General features: G+C 37.9%; 2 protein-coding genes across 10 annotated transcripts in view; both read right to left on the bottom strand.

Moving 5' to 3' along the window:
- The window catches only part of LOC131689160 (small conductance calcium-activated potassium channel protein), a 761,072-nt gene extending 749,856 nt beyond the window's left edge, over positions 1–11,216 (bottom strand). For all 9 annotated transcript variants that reach the window (XR_009305353.1, XM_058974046.1, XM_058974048.1 and 6 more), the window contains exon 1: positions 9,418–11,216. The gene's annotated coding sequence lies outside the window, so the exon portion shown is untranslated. The remainder of the gene's footprint in view (positions 1–9,417) is intronic.
- Positions 1–11,527, bottom strand: part of LOC131687366 (uncharacterized) — a 78,874-nt gene extending 67,347 nt beyond the window's left edge. The window contains exon 1 of the mRNA XM_058971447.1: positions 11,424–11,527. Coding sequence (XP_058827430.1) covers positions 11,424–11,527 — 104 coding nt within the window. The remainder of the gene's footprint in view (positions 1–11,423) is intronic.
- Between the last annotated feature and the right edge of the window lie 11,027 nt (positions 11,528–22,554).

Below are 22,554 nucleotides of genomic sequence, written 5' to 3'. Positions count from 1 at the left end.
TGAATATTCAGTTAGTTTTCTGTGTTCCGCAAACTGCAAGCTGCTCTAGAAGAATGGACGAGCTATCATGACAAAGGCTTTGCATTCTCGAGTGATTTCTGCCGGTACCGGTGCACGATGAGAGTTACGATTGTACCCCCAAGGAGTCCAACTATAGGGGAGACCAGGGCAGATTGATACACGGTGCCCGTCAATTCAGTCAACATATCTTTTATTCCAAACTGTCCATGAACGCACAGAAACCGAAGCTATGATCGACAAAAACTACAAAGGACAGCCCTTTGGAGTTGCTAATCCATTGACGTAGGACTACACTACTAAATTTAAAATATTTAGATTACATTTTATTTATTAATATAATTATGGATTATTAAAAAGAAAACTATTTCTGTCGTAAACCTTGATTATAATTCACACGCAAATATGAATCTCAATTTGAGTAGACAGCTCCTGCTAACGAAATAGTTAGCGCGCTATCGCCGTGTAGGGGCCTGCAAAGAAAATGCAGATCTTTGATACTACGGGCGGCCTGTAACAGGCCAAATTCGATTATCCGTAGTGCTTAGAAAAATTTCACTCCAGATAATCGAATCATCCGTGTCGCAGGCTCGCGGGTTCCTTTCTATTACATGTGGGAGTGTGATTGTTATCGAAAAGTTTGGAACGCTTGGAAAAAACTGATTGTTTTGGAGAAGGCTTAATTATTTGGAAAATATTTTACCAAAATATTTTAACACACAAAGTTAGTTTACATTGCGCAACTCGGTCGCTGCCGCGCTGTAAGCATTTTTCGTGGTAATTAAATTGAATTGGCCCGCGCCGTATCCAAGTGATATGGCTGAAGTTTATCAATCATGTTTATGAGTTCAGGCTCGCGCTGATCGCGTTGCCTACTTGCTGGTTTGGAATAGTTATTTTGAATGTTCTATCGGAAATTTTTAAATGTTACTAAGTATGGCTAGAATCATACGATGTAAGTTAGATGAAATTATTTGGAGGTTGTTTATGTTGAAAGCATTTAACTGCTTTATCGAGACGTGATTTTATGCTGACTATGACTCATATTTTCTGTGTGATAATCTGGTGGATTTCGCATGTAATTCTAAATGACAATGAGTATTGATGGGGTTGCGTGGTGGCTTTTGCTTAACCGCCACATCCGGATAATCGAATCAAAAAAAAGTTTTTTTGTCGTGCAAAACATTTGTTATACATTCGAAAAATACTATTTACGGTATATTCCTCATTTACGGTTGAGTGGGTAAAAAACGAGAAAGCCCGTAGATTCGAAAAATTTTGTTTCCAAAAAGGCGCTATTTGGACGCCATTTTTGACACCTTACACTCGAAAATTTTTATGTTATAGATGAAACCTTAATAAACATAGCGTATAGCGCACATGTCTAAGTCATTTTACTGCTTAAAAAAATTATTAAATATTGAAATATTGATTTTTTTTTCACAAAAACTCAACGTAAAGGTTAGGTATTTTTAACATAGAATGTACATGCAAAGTTTGAAAGAAATAGGTCTAGTAGTTTTGGAATGGTAGGTAACACCGCAAATCATGTTTTTCCAGAGACGTTGTACAAAAAGCTTCGTCACCGAGTCGTTTGTCGATATTTTTGCATAGAAAAATTACAGTATGTTGTTGAAATGATACACTATATTGTACAAAAGTTTTAATAAATATTTTTTTTCGCGCTGAAAACCTTTCCCACCCCCTTAACAAAACCTTTTTGAAATTTAACTCGATGAGCGAACAGCAAACTAACGATGAAGCTGCAGCTAGAGGTTTCTAGAGAAACATGCCACGCTTTATTGAAATCGTTTTTATTAGTGAAGCGTATTTCGGTAAGCTTTCCGAAGCAATATTGGGGATTTGATGAAGGATTTGAATTTTTTATTTTTTTCTTTTATTCGGTATAAACCGTACAGACATATTTTAAAGCTATATATTTCTTATTAATAACTTATATCTATGCTTGGAAACGTTAAAATCATACACGAAAGAAGCTTCGTTAAATCTGCGGCAACATCTTTCCAGTGGATTATTTTGTCCATATGAAGTACGGTATCTAGGGATCCTCAACAGAGTGGGGTTACGAAGAACACGAGGAGGCGCATAGAAATTAACGCCCGAGATAAGATCGGGACTGTACGGAATTTATTGAATCAATAATACATAAATTGGTTTGAACAAAATAAAAAGTGAAAAAATCGCTGTTTTGACTTTTTTCACAAAAATTACTATAATTTTGCGAATTTTCAACCGATTTGAAAAAATTCAAATGATTCTAAAAGCTGAAAGAATGATCTTCATACGGTGGAAAAAATGGAATTTTGATATTTTTCAAAAACTGCAATTATTTTAAAGAGTGAAAGTTTAGAAAACGGGTTTTGGAAAATACCACGAAATGGGGTGGAAATTGAAATGAAAAAATATGTCTGACCAGTAATACATTGGTAACACGCAATGTTGCTGTTGCAGCTGTTATTGTGCGCAAATTATACTTGTGAGCCATTCCTTTGAAAAACTATAAAAAATTAACAATAAAACAATAAAAATCAGAAAAAATTAGAACCATTTTTTGTTCCGCTTCAAAATTAAATTAAATTAATTAAATAAACGATTAAAAACGATTATATAATACTAATTGTTACTGCTGTAGTAAAATGCACCCAACGCCAACTTTGACACCTGCTTTCATGAAGGCTATAAGCAAACTGGCTATACCATCTTTTTCTACTCTTGCTAGGAACTCTAAATTGAATTATGTTGAGGGTTCCAGGTCGGTAAATGCCGAATTCTCGTTTTTACACGGCCCCAAAGAATGTGTGAGGCACATTTGTACCCCAGTGCAATGTTCTAGGGCTAAAACATGCCAGTCGCGCACGGAGTGTCGTGCGTATTGTCTTTGCTGTGTTAGGCGAATCTCTTACACAGTGGACGTTTGGTCCTTGGCAAATCGTGAGATTCAAATGATGGTCAGGTCACTAATGCCCACTTCGGGGTTCGCTATAGGCGATTATAAGCCAACGTGTTTGTCATCTTCTGGTAGCTGTACGGCGATGAAATGTGCAATGCTCTGATCGACCATGGTTCGAGTAGCCCAAATTAATCTTAAGCATAGCAACGTCTTGCGGTTCTACTGTGTGATAATTCAATTTTGAATAAGTAGTAGAAAAAATTGGATTTAATTGTGTGAACATTGTTAGATTGTAAATTCCCACTCGTATTGATTAAGTGTTGATGCGTGTAGATCCTTTTTGGATTTTTGGGGAATCGAAAATTTAGTCACTTCCCACAACATTAGGTGTGAATATGTGCTCCTTCTATTACCTTAAAATGGGAAAAAAATTGGTCAAAATCAAAGAAAAGAAGCACGCTCTCTTCAACAATGTTTCAGATCATTGGACAGAGTCTTCGAGTCTCAATACTTATCGAGTGCAAGCAAGGTTGGAGAAAGGTCACTTTTCGATTGCGCTGAAGGATGATCTGTTTCAATTCCTCCTAACTCATTCATCCCCAGTTTCGAGTTTGGCTAGATATGGTATTGTTTGGTCCTCTCCGGATAACGAACAAAGCTGTACCTGGTTGATAAAGAAATTGGAGGAGATAAGTGATACGGCAGGGAACTTCCGTTTTATTGTCGAACCATATAGCCTTCACTAGAATAAGGTATTCCTTTACATTCCGTGGAATCCCATGAAATATTTGCAGATAACTGATGTTTTGATAAGGCTAGAGTTCCATAGCTCTGGTTCGTGGGTAGTTTGATTGGAAGTTCTGAGAATCAAGTCGCTTACAGAGAAAATACAGCAGCATTTTTGCAGTATCGAGGAACGTTCTCAAAAATTTTTAGCAAAAGGGATTATAAACTTAACTTTGCCCTCCAAAAAGTCACGGCGAAGTAGTGGCTTAGCAGCGGGGGGAGGGGAGGTGGTGACAAAACCCCCCCTCCCCGAAATATATTGGAGAAATTTGAAAAAATTGAACATGTTAAATAAAAATATTTCTAATATTTTAAATGAAATTCTCAAAGTTTCATTTGCAAAAGTTATCTTGTGAAAATATTTCCTTGTAGTGAAAATTCTCTGCAGACTCGACACCTACCTGTCGGCACGTTGTGGAGGCTAGCTCAACCTCCGAGGACTTTAACAAGTAGATCGCGGCGAAGCGAGGAGCTGGGATCTTATTGGTTCACGAAACGGATATCGGTACCGAGAGAAATTTCGCCACATTATGTAGTCCTTGACTGACGGCGAACATGGACTGGAGAGTGTGAGAGAAGTATCCCCATAGAGACCACCAGGCGATTCGCTACCGCTTCGGTCAATGGAACCTTACTGCAGCACGAAGAAGGACGGGCGGCAAGCTAAAGTGGAAGACGAAAGCCTTTAACGAAAACCTCTTTGTTGAGTTACTTCGGCGAACAGCGGAGTCAAGTACGTTGATGCGGCTGATGTAACAAGAAGGATTATGACTGCTTGTGACGTTACAATGTTACGAAAACTAGGACCATGCAGTAGACTCCATGCAGCGCAGCGGGCGTTACTCAGGGCTCCATTCTCTGTTCAACACTTTGGAATGGGATGTACGATGCACTGATAATATCAATTCGTAAATATAACGAAATTGATCATGCAATGCACGAATTCATTCATCGTTTTCTGCAACGAAGTATTTTCGTGCATTGTAAATAGCAAGTTTCGTTCATTTCATGAACAAGAATGGCCGTATAGTGAACGAAAGCTTTCGTAAATTTTACACATTTAATGTACACTGCACGAATGTTATCGGTGATAACGACATTATTTTTCGTGAATGAAATGAAATGTTTTGTTTATTTTAATAATCCATTGTGTATATTACGAACAATTTCGTTGGTCGCACGAAATCTTTTCGCATATCTTAGAAAAGTTTTCGTATTTCTTAGCCTCTTATTGTTTTCAGTCGATCTTTTGGGATCGATGTTTGACAACATCGTTTTTTTTATTCAAAAAAATCGATGTGACCAAATCGATTTAATTGTGGTATGAAGAAATGGCCGCTTGATGAACGAAAGTTTTCGTAAATTTTACTTATTTAGTTTACATTGCACGAAAGTAATCGACATTATTTTTCGTGAAAGAAACGAAATGTTTCGTTTATTTTAATAAACGTTTATGTATATTACAAAACGATTTCGTTGGTCGCATTCGATCTTTAAATGATGTTTGACAGCTCCAATATTGCTTCGACAGAGAAAAACTCAAAATTATTCATACAAAATCAACGCGACGGCTCAACTGATTCTGTACTTCTCCAGATTCTGAATCAACTGGAAGCGAAAGAGGTTCAGGAAATCTTCCTGCAACCGGCGGACACGGATGCGACTAATAAATAGATAACAACAATTATCTGACGTATAGCAACAATGGCTCCATATTGCTCTTTTGACGTGGACGGTTTGACGAATGGTGCTCGTATATATTATAAAGATATTCGTATATAACAGCGAACGACTCGTTTGCTGAATGAAGTTGTTTCGTAATAAGCCAACGAAAGTCATTTCGTGGTTTTCACGAAAAACTCGTAATAAAAAATAAAAGTGTTTCGATAGAACTACGAACGATTCGTCGTATGTACGAAAAATTCGTATATTTTATGAAAGTTGTTTGTACGAAATTAATTCATAGCGATTTACGAATATATTCTATCAGTGTGGGGTCTTAACACTGCGGCTGCCCAGGAAAGTGAAAATCGTTGGTTTCGTGGACGATGTGTAACTAACGGTGACACACTTGAAGAAATGGAGGTGTCGGTGACGGAGACAATAGATGCGATCGAGAGTTGGATGGTCAAGCTGTAAATAGCTCACTACACGACGGATTTGTTGTTGGACAGCAACTGCAAAGCGGTTCAGCGGTTACAGATCACCATCGAAGGGCATGTGAATACATCGAAGCGTGCACTGAAGCAATTGGGAGTGATAATCGACGACTGATCGGGTCTTCATCTAGTGTTTCGTTCAAGTGAAACCGCGAAAAGTTGAACAGAACGCTTCGACTGCTGGTCGTACGAGTTGCGATTGCGTACCGGAGGCAGTATGCCTTGACGCCGAGATGAACTACATCTGCATTACCCTGACGGAGGATATCAAGTGCTACAATCAATGAAACGTTAGAAACGTGAGGAAGATGATGAGAATCGATTCGATGGTGACGTAACAGCAGGAATGGGATAATACGGAGAAAGCAAAGTGGACCTTCCAGCTCATCCAAACCTGTCGACGTGGGTCAATAGAAAACACGGAGAGATGACCTTCCACCTGAACCAGCTCCTACCGAGCCACGGCTGCTTAAGGAGTATCTTCATCGGTATGGGTACGCAACGTCAACACTGTGCCTGGAGTGTGAGAACGTCGAGGATACACCGGAGCGTCTTTGAATGTCCGAGGTTTGGAGTCTTTGAATGTCCGAGGAGAGCCTTTGAATGTCCGAGGTTTGAAGTGACGTGTAGGGAGCTACTTAAAACGGGAGGACCGGACATCAACCCGGATAATGTAGCCTACAGAATGACAAGCGACGTAAAGACGTGGAACGCAGTAAACAGAGATATGATGTAGATCAGTGATTCTCAACCTGAGGTCCGAGGGCCCCTAGGGGCCCGCGAAGTCATTGCTGAGAGTCCGCGAAGAAAAATATATTTTCCGAGTGCATGTTGAAATTTCAAATCTTGTTTCTTAACAAATTGAAAATAACATATTGATAGCATACAAAATTGATGTTTATCTGTGGGGGTCCGCAGCAATCCAGTGTGATATCTAAGGGGTCTGTGGTACGAAAAAGGTTGAGAGCCGCTGATGTAGATCGTGACCGTCTTACAGCGGAATGACCATCGAACAACGGTTTCGGGAGAGCAATCACCGCCAGGGAACTCTCCGCAGGTATAAGCTAGATCCACCGCCGAGGACTAGTCGAGTAGACTGCAACAGAGCAGCGAGTATGAGTCGTCGAAACGCCAGTGAACCGGACGTCACGCTCCATGCGAATTCGCCAGACCGACCACGGCATCCCACCGGTTGTTCCGATAGAAAAATAGCGAAAACCAAAGAAGAATCGATATTGGGAAAACTTTTTTCGCCAGGGAACTCTCCGTTAGCGTAAGCTAGATTCACCGCTGGGGACTAGACTAAGTAGACAGCGACGAGACACCACTAGTCGCGGGTCATCGGCGCACCAGTGCACCGGATACCCTGCTTCACCAGAATCGCCGAACTGACCTTGACGCCTAGCTGGTTAGCTCGATCTCGGGAGAGCTTCTCTCGCCGGGGAATTCTCTGTCGGAGTAGGTCAGGTCCATCGTAGGGGACTAGACCGAGTTGTTCGCAAACAAGTCGAGGACTGAATGGGCCATCAAGGAAGTAGTGCTACATGGCCCATGAAGAGAACTAAATGGCTTAAAGGAGTTGCGGTGCTAAATGGCACCGGTTACGGAGCCAAAGGGCTCCAGAAGTTGTAGTACTGAAACCAAATAAGAATCGGTATCGAAATAACTTCTTTCGTCTGGAACCTCTCCGTCAGCTTACAGTCAGATTCACCGCCGGGAACGAGATCGCGTAGACCGCGACGATACACCACCAGTCGCGCCGGGGCTCCCGAAAACCGGATGCCCTACTCTACTGGAATCGCCGAGCTGACCGCAGCACCTGGCTGGTTGGCTCGAACTTCTCTCGCCGGGGAACTTTTCGTCGGAGTAGGCTAGATCTACCGTCGGGGACTAGACCGAGTAATTCGCGAACCAGTCGGAAGCTCAACGAGGAAGTGGTACTGAATGGCACAAGGGAACTGAAGGGCTCAGTAAATTAGACAGTCTGAACTTTGCCGCCCAGATTGTCCTCATAGGGGAAGAGCAGCTAGCTTTCCTACCTTGACTACACAAACCCGTTCCCTGAGTTGTTGGTTTTTGAACATTTTTTTCCTGCTCAGAATGTTTTTGAACATTTTTTCATATATAAACAAGAAAATTTTCATATCCCCCCCGAAACATTTTACATTACTACGCCACTGCGGCGAAAGTTTATAAACCTAATTCGGTTTAAGCCGAATTTGAATGACAGTATCTCTTCGGGGGTGTTGTCGTTCTGTTATCTCAAAATCCCCTCGGGGGTGTTTATATATCTGCTCATCGATAAGTGCTTTTTTTCCTTGGGAGTGAAAAATACTTCCGTATTGTCTATGTTCTCAGTGTCGTTATTTTCCTTATCCCTAACCTTACCACTTCCCCAATCCTGCCCATCAGGGAAATGACGAAAAGAAGGCAAGGCCCAAATCTCCGATCAACATGAGGAACGTGCCATTTAAGCTGGACGCTACTGATGCCTCATGTGACAAAATTTCCGGACCTAAGCACATTAGCCAGGTCAGGGCTAGAGGTATTTAGGTCCCATACCGGGAACCTAGTATCAAGGGAGTGCCATTGATCCTCTTAGCCAAGTCACTCCCAACAATTTATCAAACCCTCATCAAATTGAAACGATCGGCACAATTTTCCTCGATTCTTCCTTATTCAAGATTCTCAATGTTCGTTGATTAAATTATTCATTAAATGCATAATTTGATTGCCGTATAATTTTGAATCATCTTCATTTTGGTCACTTTAATGATTGTTTCACATACCATATATGCCATAAACATTAATATTGACAAGAAAATTGTAGGCGAACATGTGCAATTTTCCAGGATTCCTACATGTATTGGCTGTGTATGTGTAGACTAGACTAGACTAGACTAGACTAAAGGATATATTATCAGCTACTACTTATTTTTTTTCTTTTAACAGAGATTCGTACAAATACTAGTTCAGGAATTAACGCCGCTATCAAATGTTTGAAAATTGTTTAAAATCTGTAAAATAGGCAGCGGCTAGATGTTTTCGTTTTCTTTTTTCTGTCCATTTTATCGTTCGCCTCGCAGAGCTTCGCCTAACATATTTTAAATTGACTGGCTGCATTTGACGCTAGATATTTTCGTATCCGCACATCCCGTCCCAGGTTTCGAATAAAACAAGTGTATACATAACAATAAAATTTATTTGAAAAAGATAAAATACGACGTTTTATATCGTTATTTTGATGAAAATATAACACATAAATAAATGGTCAATAAATAGGTTCCAATTCACTATAAATCATATTTTAGTATCTAAAAAGTCAGAAAAATCATTTGACGAAGCAATGAAGCCGGCGGCATGTTATGAAACTGACCAAACTGAATTATTGAGATAATGATCTATCAATTCATTGACGAAGGTCACTAAAATAATACTGTGTACAAGACTGCCATTGGAATAGTTTACTATTTAGGAATTATACCGTAAAACACACAATCCGATCATAGTTGAACTTCGTTAAACCGTGAAGTAATTACCTACCTTTATAAGTATATATATATTTATTGTAGTGCTCGATGTATTCCAAAAACAGTTTAATTGGCTGGTATCTATGAAGGTTGCTTTGATATGATTAAAAACTTCACTTTTCTACTTCGTGACTCGAGTAATTTCGGTGTATCGATGCTACTAAATATGCAAACACTACGAGCCGTTGGAGGCCTACAGAGTGGTTATATGTGTGATAATGTGAACTTTATCCGGTGCTCAAATTCTACTTGTACTGATACTGCCGCTAACGATATGAATTGATTTACTTTACTGCTGGTTATACACACACATAAATATAAGTACTCTACTTGTTGTTCACTACTGTTGAAATGTAACGGTTATCGTGGGTTTACTAATTTCACTTGTTAATATTTTCTCAAAAATTTAAATTTGATTTTCAACACGGTGCACTTTGATAAATGGTAGGGTGTAAAATACATTCGAAAAAGATGAATATTTGATATTACTTTAATTCAACATTTAACCTTAGCAGTATATCACTAGATACATAGTTAATAGCTATTTCGCTGTTTACACTGTTGTACGACCTTGTTTAGCTGTGTTTCACTTTTCACGTTTTGAAACCGATGCTAGACACATTAATCCCAACACTAATTAATCAACTCACTATGTGGGGTTTCGCTTGGATGTGTTGCTGCTCGAGGTTGGCCCTTCGTCGATAGTATCCAATCAAATTTCACTATTTATAGCCTTTCACGAACATCGATAGTGTTTTCCTTATTCATTTTTCTTTCTGGCGTCGACCGGCAGGAGGCAAACAGTTCTTCGCCAGCAGCTGCTCTAATTACGTTGTTTCACTGACCTGCAACTGGCAAGACTCGGTTGGAATGGTGGAGGAGACCGCTGACGGGACAAATACAACTGCGACTAAGTTATTAAGTCACGATTTTCCCGCTATGTACCAGACTGCGAGTACATTTAGCTTTCCACCGAAACAGTATGCCGGTGAATGACGGCCGGAGGAAATCCGTTTAATTATTCAGAAATGTAATGCCTTATTAAAAATTCAGCCCGCTACACGGTCGGGTACAAGCTAAGCTCCAACGTGCACCGAATCGATGAACACCCATTCTTCAACTAGGATTCAAATGCTTTTCAAAGGCCAACCAACGTTGTACGACTCAGATGTCCAAGTATGTTCAGTGTGGTAACCTGATCGATGGGGGCATTAGAAATTTATGGTAATATGTGACACTTTTCTAAGCCCATATTTTTCAAATGCTTGGGTTTCAGCAGTAACTGACCAAAATGAAACATCGGTTTTCCACTTTTTCCTCCAATCTGATAATGTATACAGAAATCGACTTACACCAGCGCAGCCAACAGAAATCTAGCTTTATCACCTGGTCAGCACTGGCACCCTACATCAGCACTCAATTTCAATTTAAATTTTCGCGCCTCTTTGCCACCCACCAAGTAAATCAGCAGCACTTTTTCACTCTTGGCTCATATCTTTTCCCGCGTTTTTATGAATACTAGCTTCTTTTAAGCAAACGTAAAGCGACCTCCAAACTGTATTCAAGAATAACCTTGAACTCACACTCGCGGCTACTGCTGATGATGCTGTAAGCAGAAATATGCGCCACAAAAAGCCGAAACTCGGTCAAAACACTTGGCGCGACCTGTTATGATGTTGCTGTTACACCCAAACAGAACAGTATACATAAACCACTTCAACTCATTCACAAGCCCACCACTATAGAAGCTATGTTATCTCAAGCACGCATCGAATCGTCGTCGTAACGGAGAACACGGTTCTGGCATAGTTACTCCGGCGGAAACTGAAAATAAACTGAGGACTTTCTACCGAAGCCGAATACTCATCTGGTTCCTTTTTCCATCACAACGCCAAGCGCGCACCTCATTTCCATCGGATAGCATTTAGTCTGTCAGCAGCGGGGGACAACGCAGACTCGGTCCGCAACGAAACGAGCGCACGAGTTCTCACGAGCTTTTGTTGATACACGAAAACTTACCCACCGCCCAATCCGTTAGCACGGGCCGTCTGATGAACCGTGTTGGTGATGCCGGTGGTGAAGGAAACGATGCCATATGGTCCGATGGGAATCGTTACCGGCATGTAAGAATGTTGGCAGGAAAATATTAGCCGTGTTTTTCCGCAGCAGACTATGAAAGTTCGAGCGGTTAACCGGCAGTACTGGCGGAGGTGGATTTTGTGGTGTCAATGCAACTTGTACAGTTGAGATGTGGGAGAGATGTGCTATTGAGAAAATTATGAGCTCTCCCACCGAACGTGAAAATGCAGTTGTGAAAACAGGGTCGAATTTGGGACGAGACAATCCTTTGTATTTTCTCTAGTTTAAAATATAGTTTTAATAGAATTCTTTCTTCTTATTGTGCGAATCACAAATCACATAACAAACAGGGCAGGAAATGTTCTAACCGAAACTATTTTCGAATACATTCAAATTGGAAAGCTTTGCGTTGCTGATTCGCATACCTACACCAGCTACGCATTGCAATAGCTTATAATCATAATTGCGGACATTTGGGCTTCGTCGAGGACAAATGAAGCTTCTTGTTCAGTTCATTGATATTCGCAAAGATATGTATAAGCTTTTGCGTAATTTTAGTTGAACACGGGGTAAGCTCTTGGTTCATCTGATCGATGTTTTTCAAACATTTACACAGAGTTTTGAAACGATGTTCGGCGAACACAGAAAAAAGACTACCTCGAAGTATTTCAGAATCACGAACATAGAAGGATTATATCGATCTAGCATCGTGAGGACCATCGCTAACGTGTTTGCTGGATGATATTTGTTTTTTTTAATCAAGTACCTACCTGCCAGTTATGAAAAAAGCATATCTTATCATTTAGAAGGACAACGGCCTTGCATACGTCACGAATTTGGAAAAGGTGGAAAATAATTGTGAATATCTGTACCTTATCGAAGCTGGGGTTAACAGAACTGTTACATAAGAGGTTTTTATTAAAGATACCCTACTCATATATCACCAGTAGGGATAAAATTAATATTTCATGACGGGCGGGGATGAATTTTTAAATGAAATTAATTAGAGCTAGAAATTAAGTTAAATACATTTTCTCGACGTATTAAGGGCATTTCAGCGGTTCGCTTATCTTAGTCATGTTCCTATAGTCCAGTTTTTTGCAGTTTCTTGAGGATAAAGATACCAATATCAATTTAAAGGAATAAACCGATTGTCAGTTCAATAAATGTCTTCATAATGTGTATGATGGATCCTAGAAACGATAATAAATGAATAATAATAATGACGAGGTTTTCATAAAAATAGTAAAATTACCTACGCGAACGTTGTATTAAAAAAATAGTGAACGTAAAATGAATTTGGACGTAAACCATGCGGCATTTAGTAAGCAGTGTTCCGTATATCGGAGACTGATAGAATCGAAAAAAGCAACGTTTTGTCAAGTGAATAGCAACTAACAAACGGGAGGCTGTCTGAAATATTATGTTTAAATATAACTTGGTTGTCTACAAACTTTGTTGCAATGCTACATCTTGTAGAAAACAAACGTCCATTGTTGGTTTTTCTATCAGAAACACATATAGTTGATGCTGATACATTTGATCAGTATAGTATTCTGGGTTATAAAGTTGCTTTCTGCCTATTTACGCCAAAGAATCGATTAAATTCAACGTTCGGTTAAACGAAGCAGTTGATAATAATTGGTTTTTTGGGTATATCAGTTGAAAGAGGCATGCAGATGGGAAACTTTGCAGTAGTATACCATTCTCCTAGTTCAAGAGATTGAAGGTTTTTAGAAATTTTAGACAACTGGTGGGAGAATTTCGTTGATTTAAGCAAACTTAATGTAATTTCGGGTGTTTTTAATATTCCTTGGCTCTGCGATCAAAATTCGAATCAATTGAATTTTCAATTTTAGGCAAACGGTTAGAGAGTTTACAAGAATTTCGAGACACAGTAAAACATGTACATGTGTAGAGGCCGATTGTAAAATTTCAGACCATGAGACGATTTCAATTTTGCTGGAGAATGAACCTAACCGTGAGCACGATAAAGTCGATGCCCAACTTTTTCCTAGTCGGTGCCCAACTTTTTCCTAGTGCATGTAGGGTTTCAAAACTATTTTTCCCTGAGAACGGCAAGATCAAAAAACACGAAAGGCCTTTTTTCATAAAGATAGGTGCTCCCTTGCAGTGCTAGAAGCTGCTCAATTTTTACCTTTCAATGCTCAATACAATTCTCCTAGAATATTTACAATAGTCCAATTGCCTGGAAAATGTAGCCAAAGACAGTCAAAATTGATAAGTTTCATCAGTTTTCAAAAATATTGCACGATTACGAAGATTTATGAAAAATTCATTTTCCGTCGTCAAAGTAAACTGTCCCTGGCAGCACTGCTCCATCGGAATCCAATCAGACTAACTGTAATAACTTCAGTTGTAGAGCTGTTCCTTGTAACTGTTAATGCTCAAATAAAAGGCAATAATCAAATTTCTTAGTCTTACTTGTTTTTGTGAGCAAATCATGTCTCAATCTAAAGTTATAGCTGTTTAAAAACGTTGTTATCCACAAACAACATGGGCATGAATGGGTTAAAATCAAGTGCTGGAAAAGATATTCGAAACAAGCCATGTCTCAACTGGTTTCGAGATGCCTGGATTTTACGGAATTGAATGGAAATTTGGTGCACAAGGCAGCTGTTCTAACTAACGTGTGAAAAGAGTGTACAAATAGTTTGGTTTCTCAAAAGTATGTTAATTTAAATAACTCGAGCAGATAGTACTCCTTAGATCTTGAAACGTAAAAGGGATAAAAAGTACAAGAAATTTTGCAGAACTAATAGTGAACGTCTTTCGAATGGGTACACACACGCGCGAAATATTTATTCACGAGCTTTGAAAAAGACCAAATATGAGTACATTCAAAGGAAGATCGATCAACATCAAAGCAACAGCAAAGAGTTATGGAAAATTCTAAAGAGTTTAATTAAACCTAAACCAAGTTCCTCGCAGTCCATAACTTTTAACGGGGTAGAAGAACAATCTGAGCAAATAATAGCTGAAAAATTGAACAGTTCTCAAGTAACCAATAAGCATTATACCGTAGCCTAATATTTACTTTAAATCCACATATAAAGCAGTCTTATAGAGCCGTGAAGCCCTAAATACTGATATAATGCTGGTATTATCCAAGAAAAGGCGAAATATAATGCTATTACTGTGCAGAGATTGACAGCTCGTTTTTGCAGCACTAATGCTATTATATAGCACCAGCGTAAAAATGCCAAACTTGAAAGCCTAATATTGGCACTACCAAAGCTCTTAGTAAGTTTCAGTTGGCTGTCATTTACCGCCATGGCTTTTAAACCATTTCTTATATTTCCTTTCGGCATGGTGAGCTTACGGAAAAAATTAAACTAAAATGTTCTGTTTAAAACCGTAATTGACTCTTTTCTAATGCATTGTAATGAATATCCTTAATGGGTTTTCTTTCTCACATGATGTGAATGTTTTATGAAAATTACCTTTAGTAAGTCTCGAACTGAGGTACCTTGCTTCGTCCTTCACGGTAAATGCACTGTGTTTGCAGCCTGGACTATATTGCATATGTTCGATTGAAATGAAATATGCCGAATATAATCTTCAAGAAGAGTTGCATAACGAATAAACCCACAGCATTACAATAGCATACTATCGGTTTTTTATTTGCTCTATAATGACATTAAATGCACATGTAAAGCTTACATGCTTTTAAGATCATTGAAGCATGTACGTGTTATATCAGCTTTATACGCGCATATAGAGCAAGCGATAATGCTATATTTCGGCTGTGCATTTATGCATTATTGATGTTAATATAGAGCTTTATTGCATTGTTAATGCTGTAATGGAGTTTCAATGCAACATTAGTGCAAATGTATAGCCAATATAGTGCAATCGCCTAATGCTTATGGTTACTTGCGTTATTTCGTTAACAGTGATCAATCAAAGTATTGAGCTGGTCAGTGAACCTGTGGAAGTAACACGGCCGATTAATATTAACTATAGATTTGATGGATTTCACCCAATCACTTTTCTTTGGGAAAATCGGCTGGTATCGACAATGTCAACGCAAAAGTGATACAGGATTGCTTTCATGTCATCGGGCACGATCTGCTGGACCTTGTAAAGGAATCGCTACAAACTGGGCACGTGCCGACAGTTTGGAAGGAATCACTTGTGATTCCTATTCCCAGAGTTACTGGGACGGATAAAGCCGAAGAGTACCGCCCTATTAACATGTTGCACACATTAGAGAAAATTTTAGAACGCGTTGTTAAAGGCCAGCTGATTAGTTATTTGAATAATACTAATTTGCTAATTCCGAAGCAATCGGGATACCGAGAGGGACACTTATGCGAAACCGCTTTGAATCTAGTGTTAGCAAAATGGAAAGAGAAAATCGAGGTTAAAGAGACTATTTTTGCTGTATTTTTGGATCTGAAACGCACTTTTGAGTCAATTTCGAGACCTTTAGAGCGATTTGGTATCGGAGGGATCGCACATAAGTGGTTTGAAAACTATTTATGTGATAGAACTCAGAAAAATAGTTTCAACGATTGTGTATCTAGTCCTCTCGGCCATCCTCTTGAAGTGCCGCAAGGTAGTGCCTTAGGTCCTATTTTATTTATTATGTATATAAATGACATAAGGCGAGTTTTACGATTTTGTGACTTAAATTTATTTGCTGACGATACTGTTCTGGAAATTGCAGCTAAGGATATAGATGAAGCCGTGGCGCATTTGAACGAAGATTTCATTTCCTTGCTCGTTGGTTAACATTTAAACAATTGAAGTTAAATGTTGCTAAAACTAAATAGGGGAACCGGGGGCAAGACCGACACCTTAAGCGCAATCTTTTTTCTAAAATACCACAAAGCTCCAAAAATTGTATAATCCTTGTTTAAATGGTTCTTAACAAGATATAATTTTTTCAGCGCTTCAAAAAATTGGATTAATTAAAAATTATTGGTTGCCAAAAAATGAAGAAAAATAACATTTTAAAAACGCTGCGGGTAAGACCGACACCCCGAAGTGGCAAGAGCAACACCGTTGTTAGCTTTCTTTTTGTCCATTTTTCTTTATTGAAAATGTGTTGTGTGATAAAGTGTAATTATGTGTATATGAGTATGTGTGATGCAAATGAATGCTTTCTGGAATTTCATCGCGTAGCAAGAGGAAGAGCATGTGAATGTGTGGTGTGAATAAATAATGTTCAACACTTGGTTTGTATTATAGTAAAGATTTTCCCCCTTAGTCTTTTCAAGCTTTATTATCGCTTGTGAAGCCATTCTAAGGAGTAAGATCCGTTCTGCAAGAAGTATATATCCCCTGTTACTAACATTCATTCACTTAGAAGTAACATACGTTTTTGTAGAAGGCTGTCCGGTTCGTGTTTTGATTTTTCGGAACTCTGTTGATCAACAATCCGGCAGTCAATGGAAATTGTTCTTCAATATCATTTTAGAATCTCATATTAGATTATCCTTTTTCCTTTCGTTTTATTTTTATTTTGGTCGGCTTGAGACAATACTGCCAAGGAGTAAATACAAATACCAAAGTTTCCGTGTATTTCAAATATTCACATGATGTTATAATAGTGTAATTGAATACCATGAACAACTCCCAGTCGTTCGTATTGAATCAAAAATTAACTCAACCATCTAAACAGCGTGTTGATCTTACCCCTCTTAAAACTGTCGGTCTTACCCCAACAGTGCACAGTTTTGTTAAATGCCCAATAAACAGTGTTGGAATACTCAAACTCATAATCAACGCAGATAAATGATATGGAGAGTAGATTAGAATGTGCGACAAAAATACTGGTGATTTTCAAAGCCTTTGTGCTGTTAAAACCTTAAAATATTTCAACTAAAAATATCATCCAAGGGCGCTTCAACTTTGCTTTCGCATGTTTTATTTATTTTGTGACGTTGGATGAATCTATATGGCATCTATGTGTCTCGAAATGCTCAAAATAATCGTACTAATGAAGTCCTGCTATTATTGTATGAATTTAAATTTGATATCTGGAAAAGTCGTGGGGTCGGGCTTACCCACGGTGTCGGACTTGCCCCCGGTTCCCCTACGTGATTATCTCTAGGCCTGACGCTAACGTTGAAATAAATGGTGAGACTATTGATCGCGTTAGTGAATTAAAATATCTTGGAATAATCATTGATGACAAGTTAATCTTTAAGTCTCACATCGACAATGTCATCAAAAAGATTGCTAAAAAGTATGGTATATTGTGTCGTCTGAAAAATGATTCAACAATTAGTATACTAATTTACTATAGTAAAATTTTATTATATAAATCTATTATTTCACCACATATTGACTTGTGTCCATCCATTTTGTTTCTTGCCAATCAAACACAAATATTGAGGTTACAGCGATTGCAGAATAGAATCATGCGATTAATTTTAAAATGTAACAGATCCACTTCCTCTAGTTTCATGCTAAACGCATTACAATGGCTCTCTGTGAAGCAAAGCATTTATTATTTAACAATGGTGTTCATTTTTAAAATTATGAATGGAATGCTGCCTCGATATTTGTGTGATCGAAAATTGAAAGAGGAAGTGATGTGCATCGGTACAACACTAGAAACAAGTCTGATGCAAGAACACCATACTTTTTATTTAGTAGATCACAGAACTGCTTGTTGTACAAAGCAATAAGTTTTTTCAATTTGATGCCTAGACATATTAAACGTGCAGCAACATTGGCGGAGTTCAAAACATTATGTATTTCACACGTAAAATCTACTGTGTAAACAGATTTTTTGGATTTTTAAATTTTGGAGTTATTGGAATAACTATGTAATACCACGAAGATTGTATTTTTTTCACTTCTATTATTTGCATTTAGTCACACTAAGTTATTATATTCGCTATGATGATGATAGATTTTTGTTTCTTGTTTATTAAAGTTATTAAAAAATAATGAGATGTCTACAGAAGTCTGAAGTACGCGCGCTAAGCAGATAGAGACTAACTTGAAATCGAACATGGTGACCAGCACTAAGAGCTTATCGAGTTGAATCGAAGCTTTTAGACTTTTGTTGTGATCAGGGTCTGATTTGATGATGGAGTTGTGTTGACTTTGCTCGACAATAGAGTTAATCTCGGTTATTGTTGCGATAGTGGTAATAACGGGTTAGCTTTTTGAGTATGGGGCTTGATGACTCCTCCTGATATTACAAGATATCGGGTTCAATTCCTGATCAATCTAGGATGTTCCCGGATACGAATATCCCTTGATTGCCTTGGGTTAGTGGTAGTTAACTTCAGACTTGTTATAAACACTTCAACACACAATGAGGGCTGCTATCCCTCCCTCAGGATGAGGTAGAAAAGAATGATGCAACGGGAGCATCTCTACCGTTGTGTGTGAGGACCCGAAAAATGAGAGAGTTCCTCTCTTGCTCAACGAAATGATGTGGAAAAATATTTTATTACGCATGGGATATTTGCTCCGTGGAGGAGAGTGGGCTACACCTCATGATGATTCAAGAGGAGTTTGTGATGTCCTCACACGCCTTGTGAGGAGGTAATGATTAGTTGCTATGAGGTTTTGTTATATGGGTTTGATGCGTGTGCAAAGTTTATTTCTGATATATATTTTTGTTTTTGAAATGAATGTATAGTTAAGCGTTGCATGAAGCAATTCAACTGTTTAAATATATACATAGTTTTCAAATATGTATAGGGTCATGAGCCTCTTTTCGCCCTATTACAATTAGATCTTAACCCATTTGAAACCATTGGTTAGAGTAGCGTTTGCCATATATTTGTACTATCTTTTGACTTAAATGGTAGTGCGATATTTTGGGCACCAGATTAGAGTTTTCGTTGCACTCAAACAGAAGTATCCCACCATTCTCGGGCCATTTATTATTTTACTAGTAGTTCTTAGAAACGAAGCCAACGTGTTGGTGCCAATTTATAGAAATTTCATCGATTGTAGGCTTCGTAAGTGATAAAATAGGCCATAATTTGCCAAGCGATATATTATTAAAATATAATACTCGTTTAGGAAGAAGTAGTTAGGTATCAAAAATTGCTACGTTTTTTGACGTATAGCACCTAGGGTTCGTCGCGGTTGCGGTAATTACCGCAACCGCGCGGTGTTTACCGCACCCGCACCGCAATAACAGCGGTGCGGTGAGACACTTTTTCTCGCGGATGCGGTGCGGGAAATGAGCTTTTACCGCGCGGTATTACCGCAACCGCACTTCAAAAAATAATTGATAAAGTCTGCAGTCTGCATTAAAAAGTGGATTAAAGCTATGACTTTTACCATTTAAGAAGGACGCAACTAGATTGATTTTCTGAACGAATACTTAGCAATGTCATTATTAGGAACATCTCTCTCTCTCTCTCTCTCTCTCTCTCTCTCTCTCTCTCTTTCAGAACGTTGGAGTTTTATTTATTACCCTACAATAGAGAAACATGATAAACATTTAATTGCTCTAATTTCCATAGACTTGACAATGATTTGAAAAGAAATCTGAATATAATCTGTATTCGACCCATCGCTACTTGATTTTTTACATTTTGGTCATTCAAACATGATAAAACATACTGTTACTAAGAAATAAAATCTATAAGCTGTGTCCAATATAATTTGGCACCATTATTTTAACGACATATTTTGAAAACTATTTATTTTATACTTCAAAGAAAAAAATTACAAATAAACCTCTTCAAATACATAAAACGCAAAATCCAATCATTGAAAAACAATTGAATTTTACTGTCAAATCCAATTACAAAATGCATCATTTCTCCTAATTCCTCTTAGAAATCGTGGATTTATGAATCGTTTTCGATGACATTGTCTCAACTGTGAATTTTGGTTAATTTGGAGAATTTAGAGATAGACTAATGATAAAAACAATCCAAAGAATGTAATTATCATCATCAAACCAAACGAATTCGAAGGAATTTTTTTCGCGTGCGTCCATTGTTTGTCCAACTGGGAACATTTTCTACCAAATTAACAAATAATATTTTTCAGTTAGGAGTATTTTGTAACATTTTGAAAGTAAAGCTTTCGAAGTTAGTGTAGGACATTGCGATTTTTTTTGTGTTTCTCAGTCTCCCTCAAGGTCTTCCTTCATATTGTGACAAGTCAAAGTTAGCCCAGATGCCAAATTTTGCATAGTTTGGAAAGTTTTTGTCTTAATTGAAAATTTATCTCGAAACTTTAACGTAGGGGTTTTTACATAGAATCTGTATACAAAGTTTGAAAGAAATCGGTTAAGTAGTTTTTGAATGGCAGGTAACACCGCAAATCATGTTTTTTCAGAGACGTTCTACAAAAAGCTTCGTCACCGAGTCGTTTGTCGATATTTTTGCATGGAAAAATTACAGCATGTTATTGAAATGATACACTATAATGTACAAAAGTTTTGATCAGTTCACTTCACTCAAAGTTTTAAAAAAATCGAGAAAAAGTGTTTTTTCACGCCAAAACCCTCACCCCTCTTAATAAAACTTGCAAAGTTGAATATTTTCATAAAAGTTACATTCTGAGGAGTCCGTCAAAGATAATTTTCGTGTAAATAAGAATAACATTTTACTATATATGGCTACTCAAAACAAATGAATAATTTTTCAGCACATTTTTAAAATACATGATTTTTACCGCATTACCGCGCGGTGCGGCGCGGTAAATGCAATGCGGTTGCGGTAAGCGGTGCGGTTTTATTATTTTTTTGCGGTTGCGGTGCGGACTATCCATTTACCGCCCACATCCGCACCGCGACGTATCCTAATGGCACCCATAGCTAAGCTAAAACGTGACACACATGTTTCTATTGAAGCAAACCGTTTATTCGTTACGCACTGTCCAGGTGGATTAAGAATTTGTTACCAAAACTTCATCATAACTCATTTCACGGTGCTATACTGATTTTTTTACTTTTCAAGTGAATTAGCATAGGTTATAGTGCAACACAAAATGTTTTGAAAAATGTTGCATGCCCCCAAATTGATTTATAACAGAATTAAATGTTCTTCCGAATTCTTATTAGAACAATAAAGGGCCTTTGGAAGAATGTTGAACCATTTGCATATTTGTCATGAAAAAAATGCAAAACATGACAATTTTCTTATTATTGTCGCAATTTAGCACAATATTTCTTGCATAACAGAATAATACAGCATACCTTTGGAAAGGTGCAATTGTTCTCTTTAGAACTTTCTAGAAATCGGCTAAGTCTGGACAACGTAACTAATGTTTTGGTGCCAAAGGTCTCAGAAAATGTTTTTTGCTATAAGTGAAGATGATAAGGAGTAATGAGAGCAGCCTTTATTTTTTCAAATTTTTCATTGCACTTTGAAGGCAATACATTCGTTAAGAAATCGGTTAACATGTTATTTAAAAAATAATAATGATGTTATAAAGCACTCCCGTAGGTACCTGGGCAATGATGTGAGAAAGAACTCTGCGAAATTTCTAAACGATTAGTATAGGAAGTTTTAAGTTAGTGTGTACACCGCATTTTTTCGAGTTTCCTCCTGAAAATTCAATGCCACTCACCCAATTTTTAATACTTTGCAATGAAAATTTACAAATGTCAATCAATCTGTTTCAAACATTATTTCTCTTCTAGGGGGATTATTTAGTGAAATCAGTATCAAAATATGAAGCTTCGTCTTCTGCTCCGAATATAGGGAAAAGAGGTAAACCTCTTACAAACCTATAACTAAACTATTTATGGAGAAGCGTTTCGAGTACGAAAACAAAATTTGTGAATCTGATTGAATTGGTATGAAAGCTGTAAAATGTTCGTATTTAAGCGCAACGAAAACTCGAATCGAGTGTTCCAATTATTGCCTTACCTTTTAATCCAATACGTTGAACAAAGATGGGAAAAACTGCTCTAACCAACGGCTACAAATTAGTAGGGTGATAATAGAAACAGGCCAAAAATAGCCTCATTACCCTAGCGTTGAAAGATAATCAGAATAGCATAAAATTTTCGACTATATATAATTTTAAATATTGCTGTCGATGAATATCTCATTTTAAAAATGTATAGCCCATTGGAAATTAATCCGCACAAACTTTCTACTTTGAC

Source organism: Topomyia yanbarensis, chromosome 3, assembly GCF_030247195.1.
Source record: "Topomyia yanbarensis strain Yona2022 chromosome 3, ASM3024719v1, whole genome shotgun sequence".
NCBI lineage: Eukaryota > Metazoa > Arthropoda > Insecta > Diptera > Culicidae > Topomyia > Topomyia yanbarensis.
The sequence above is the reverse complement of the archived record's forward strand: the minus strand, read 5'-3'. Positions and strand labels throughout refer to the sequence as shown.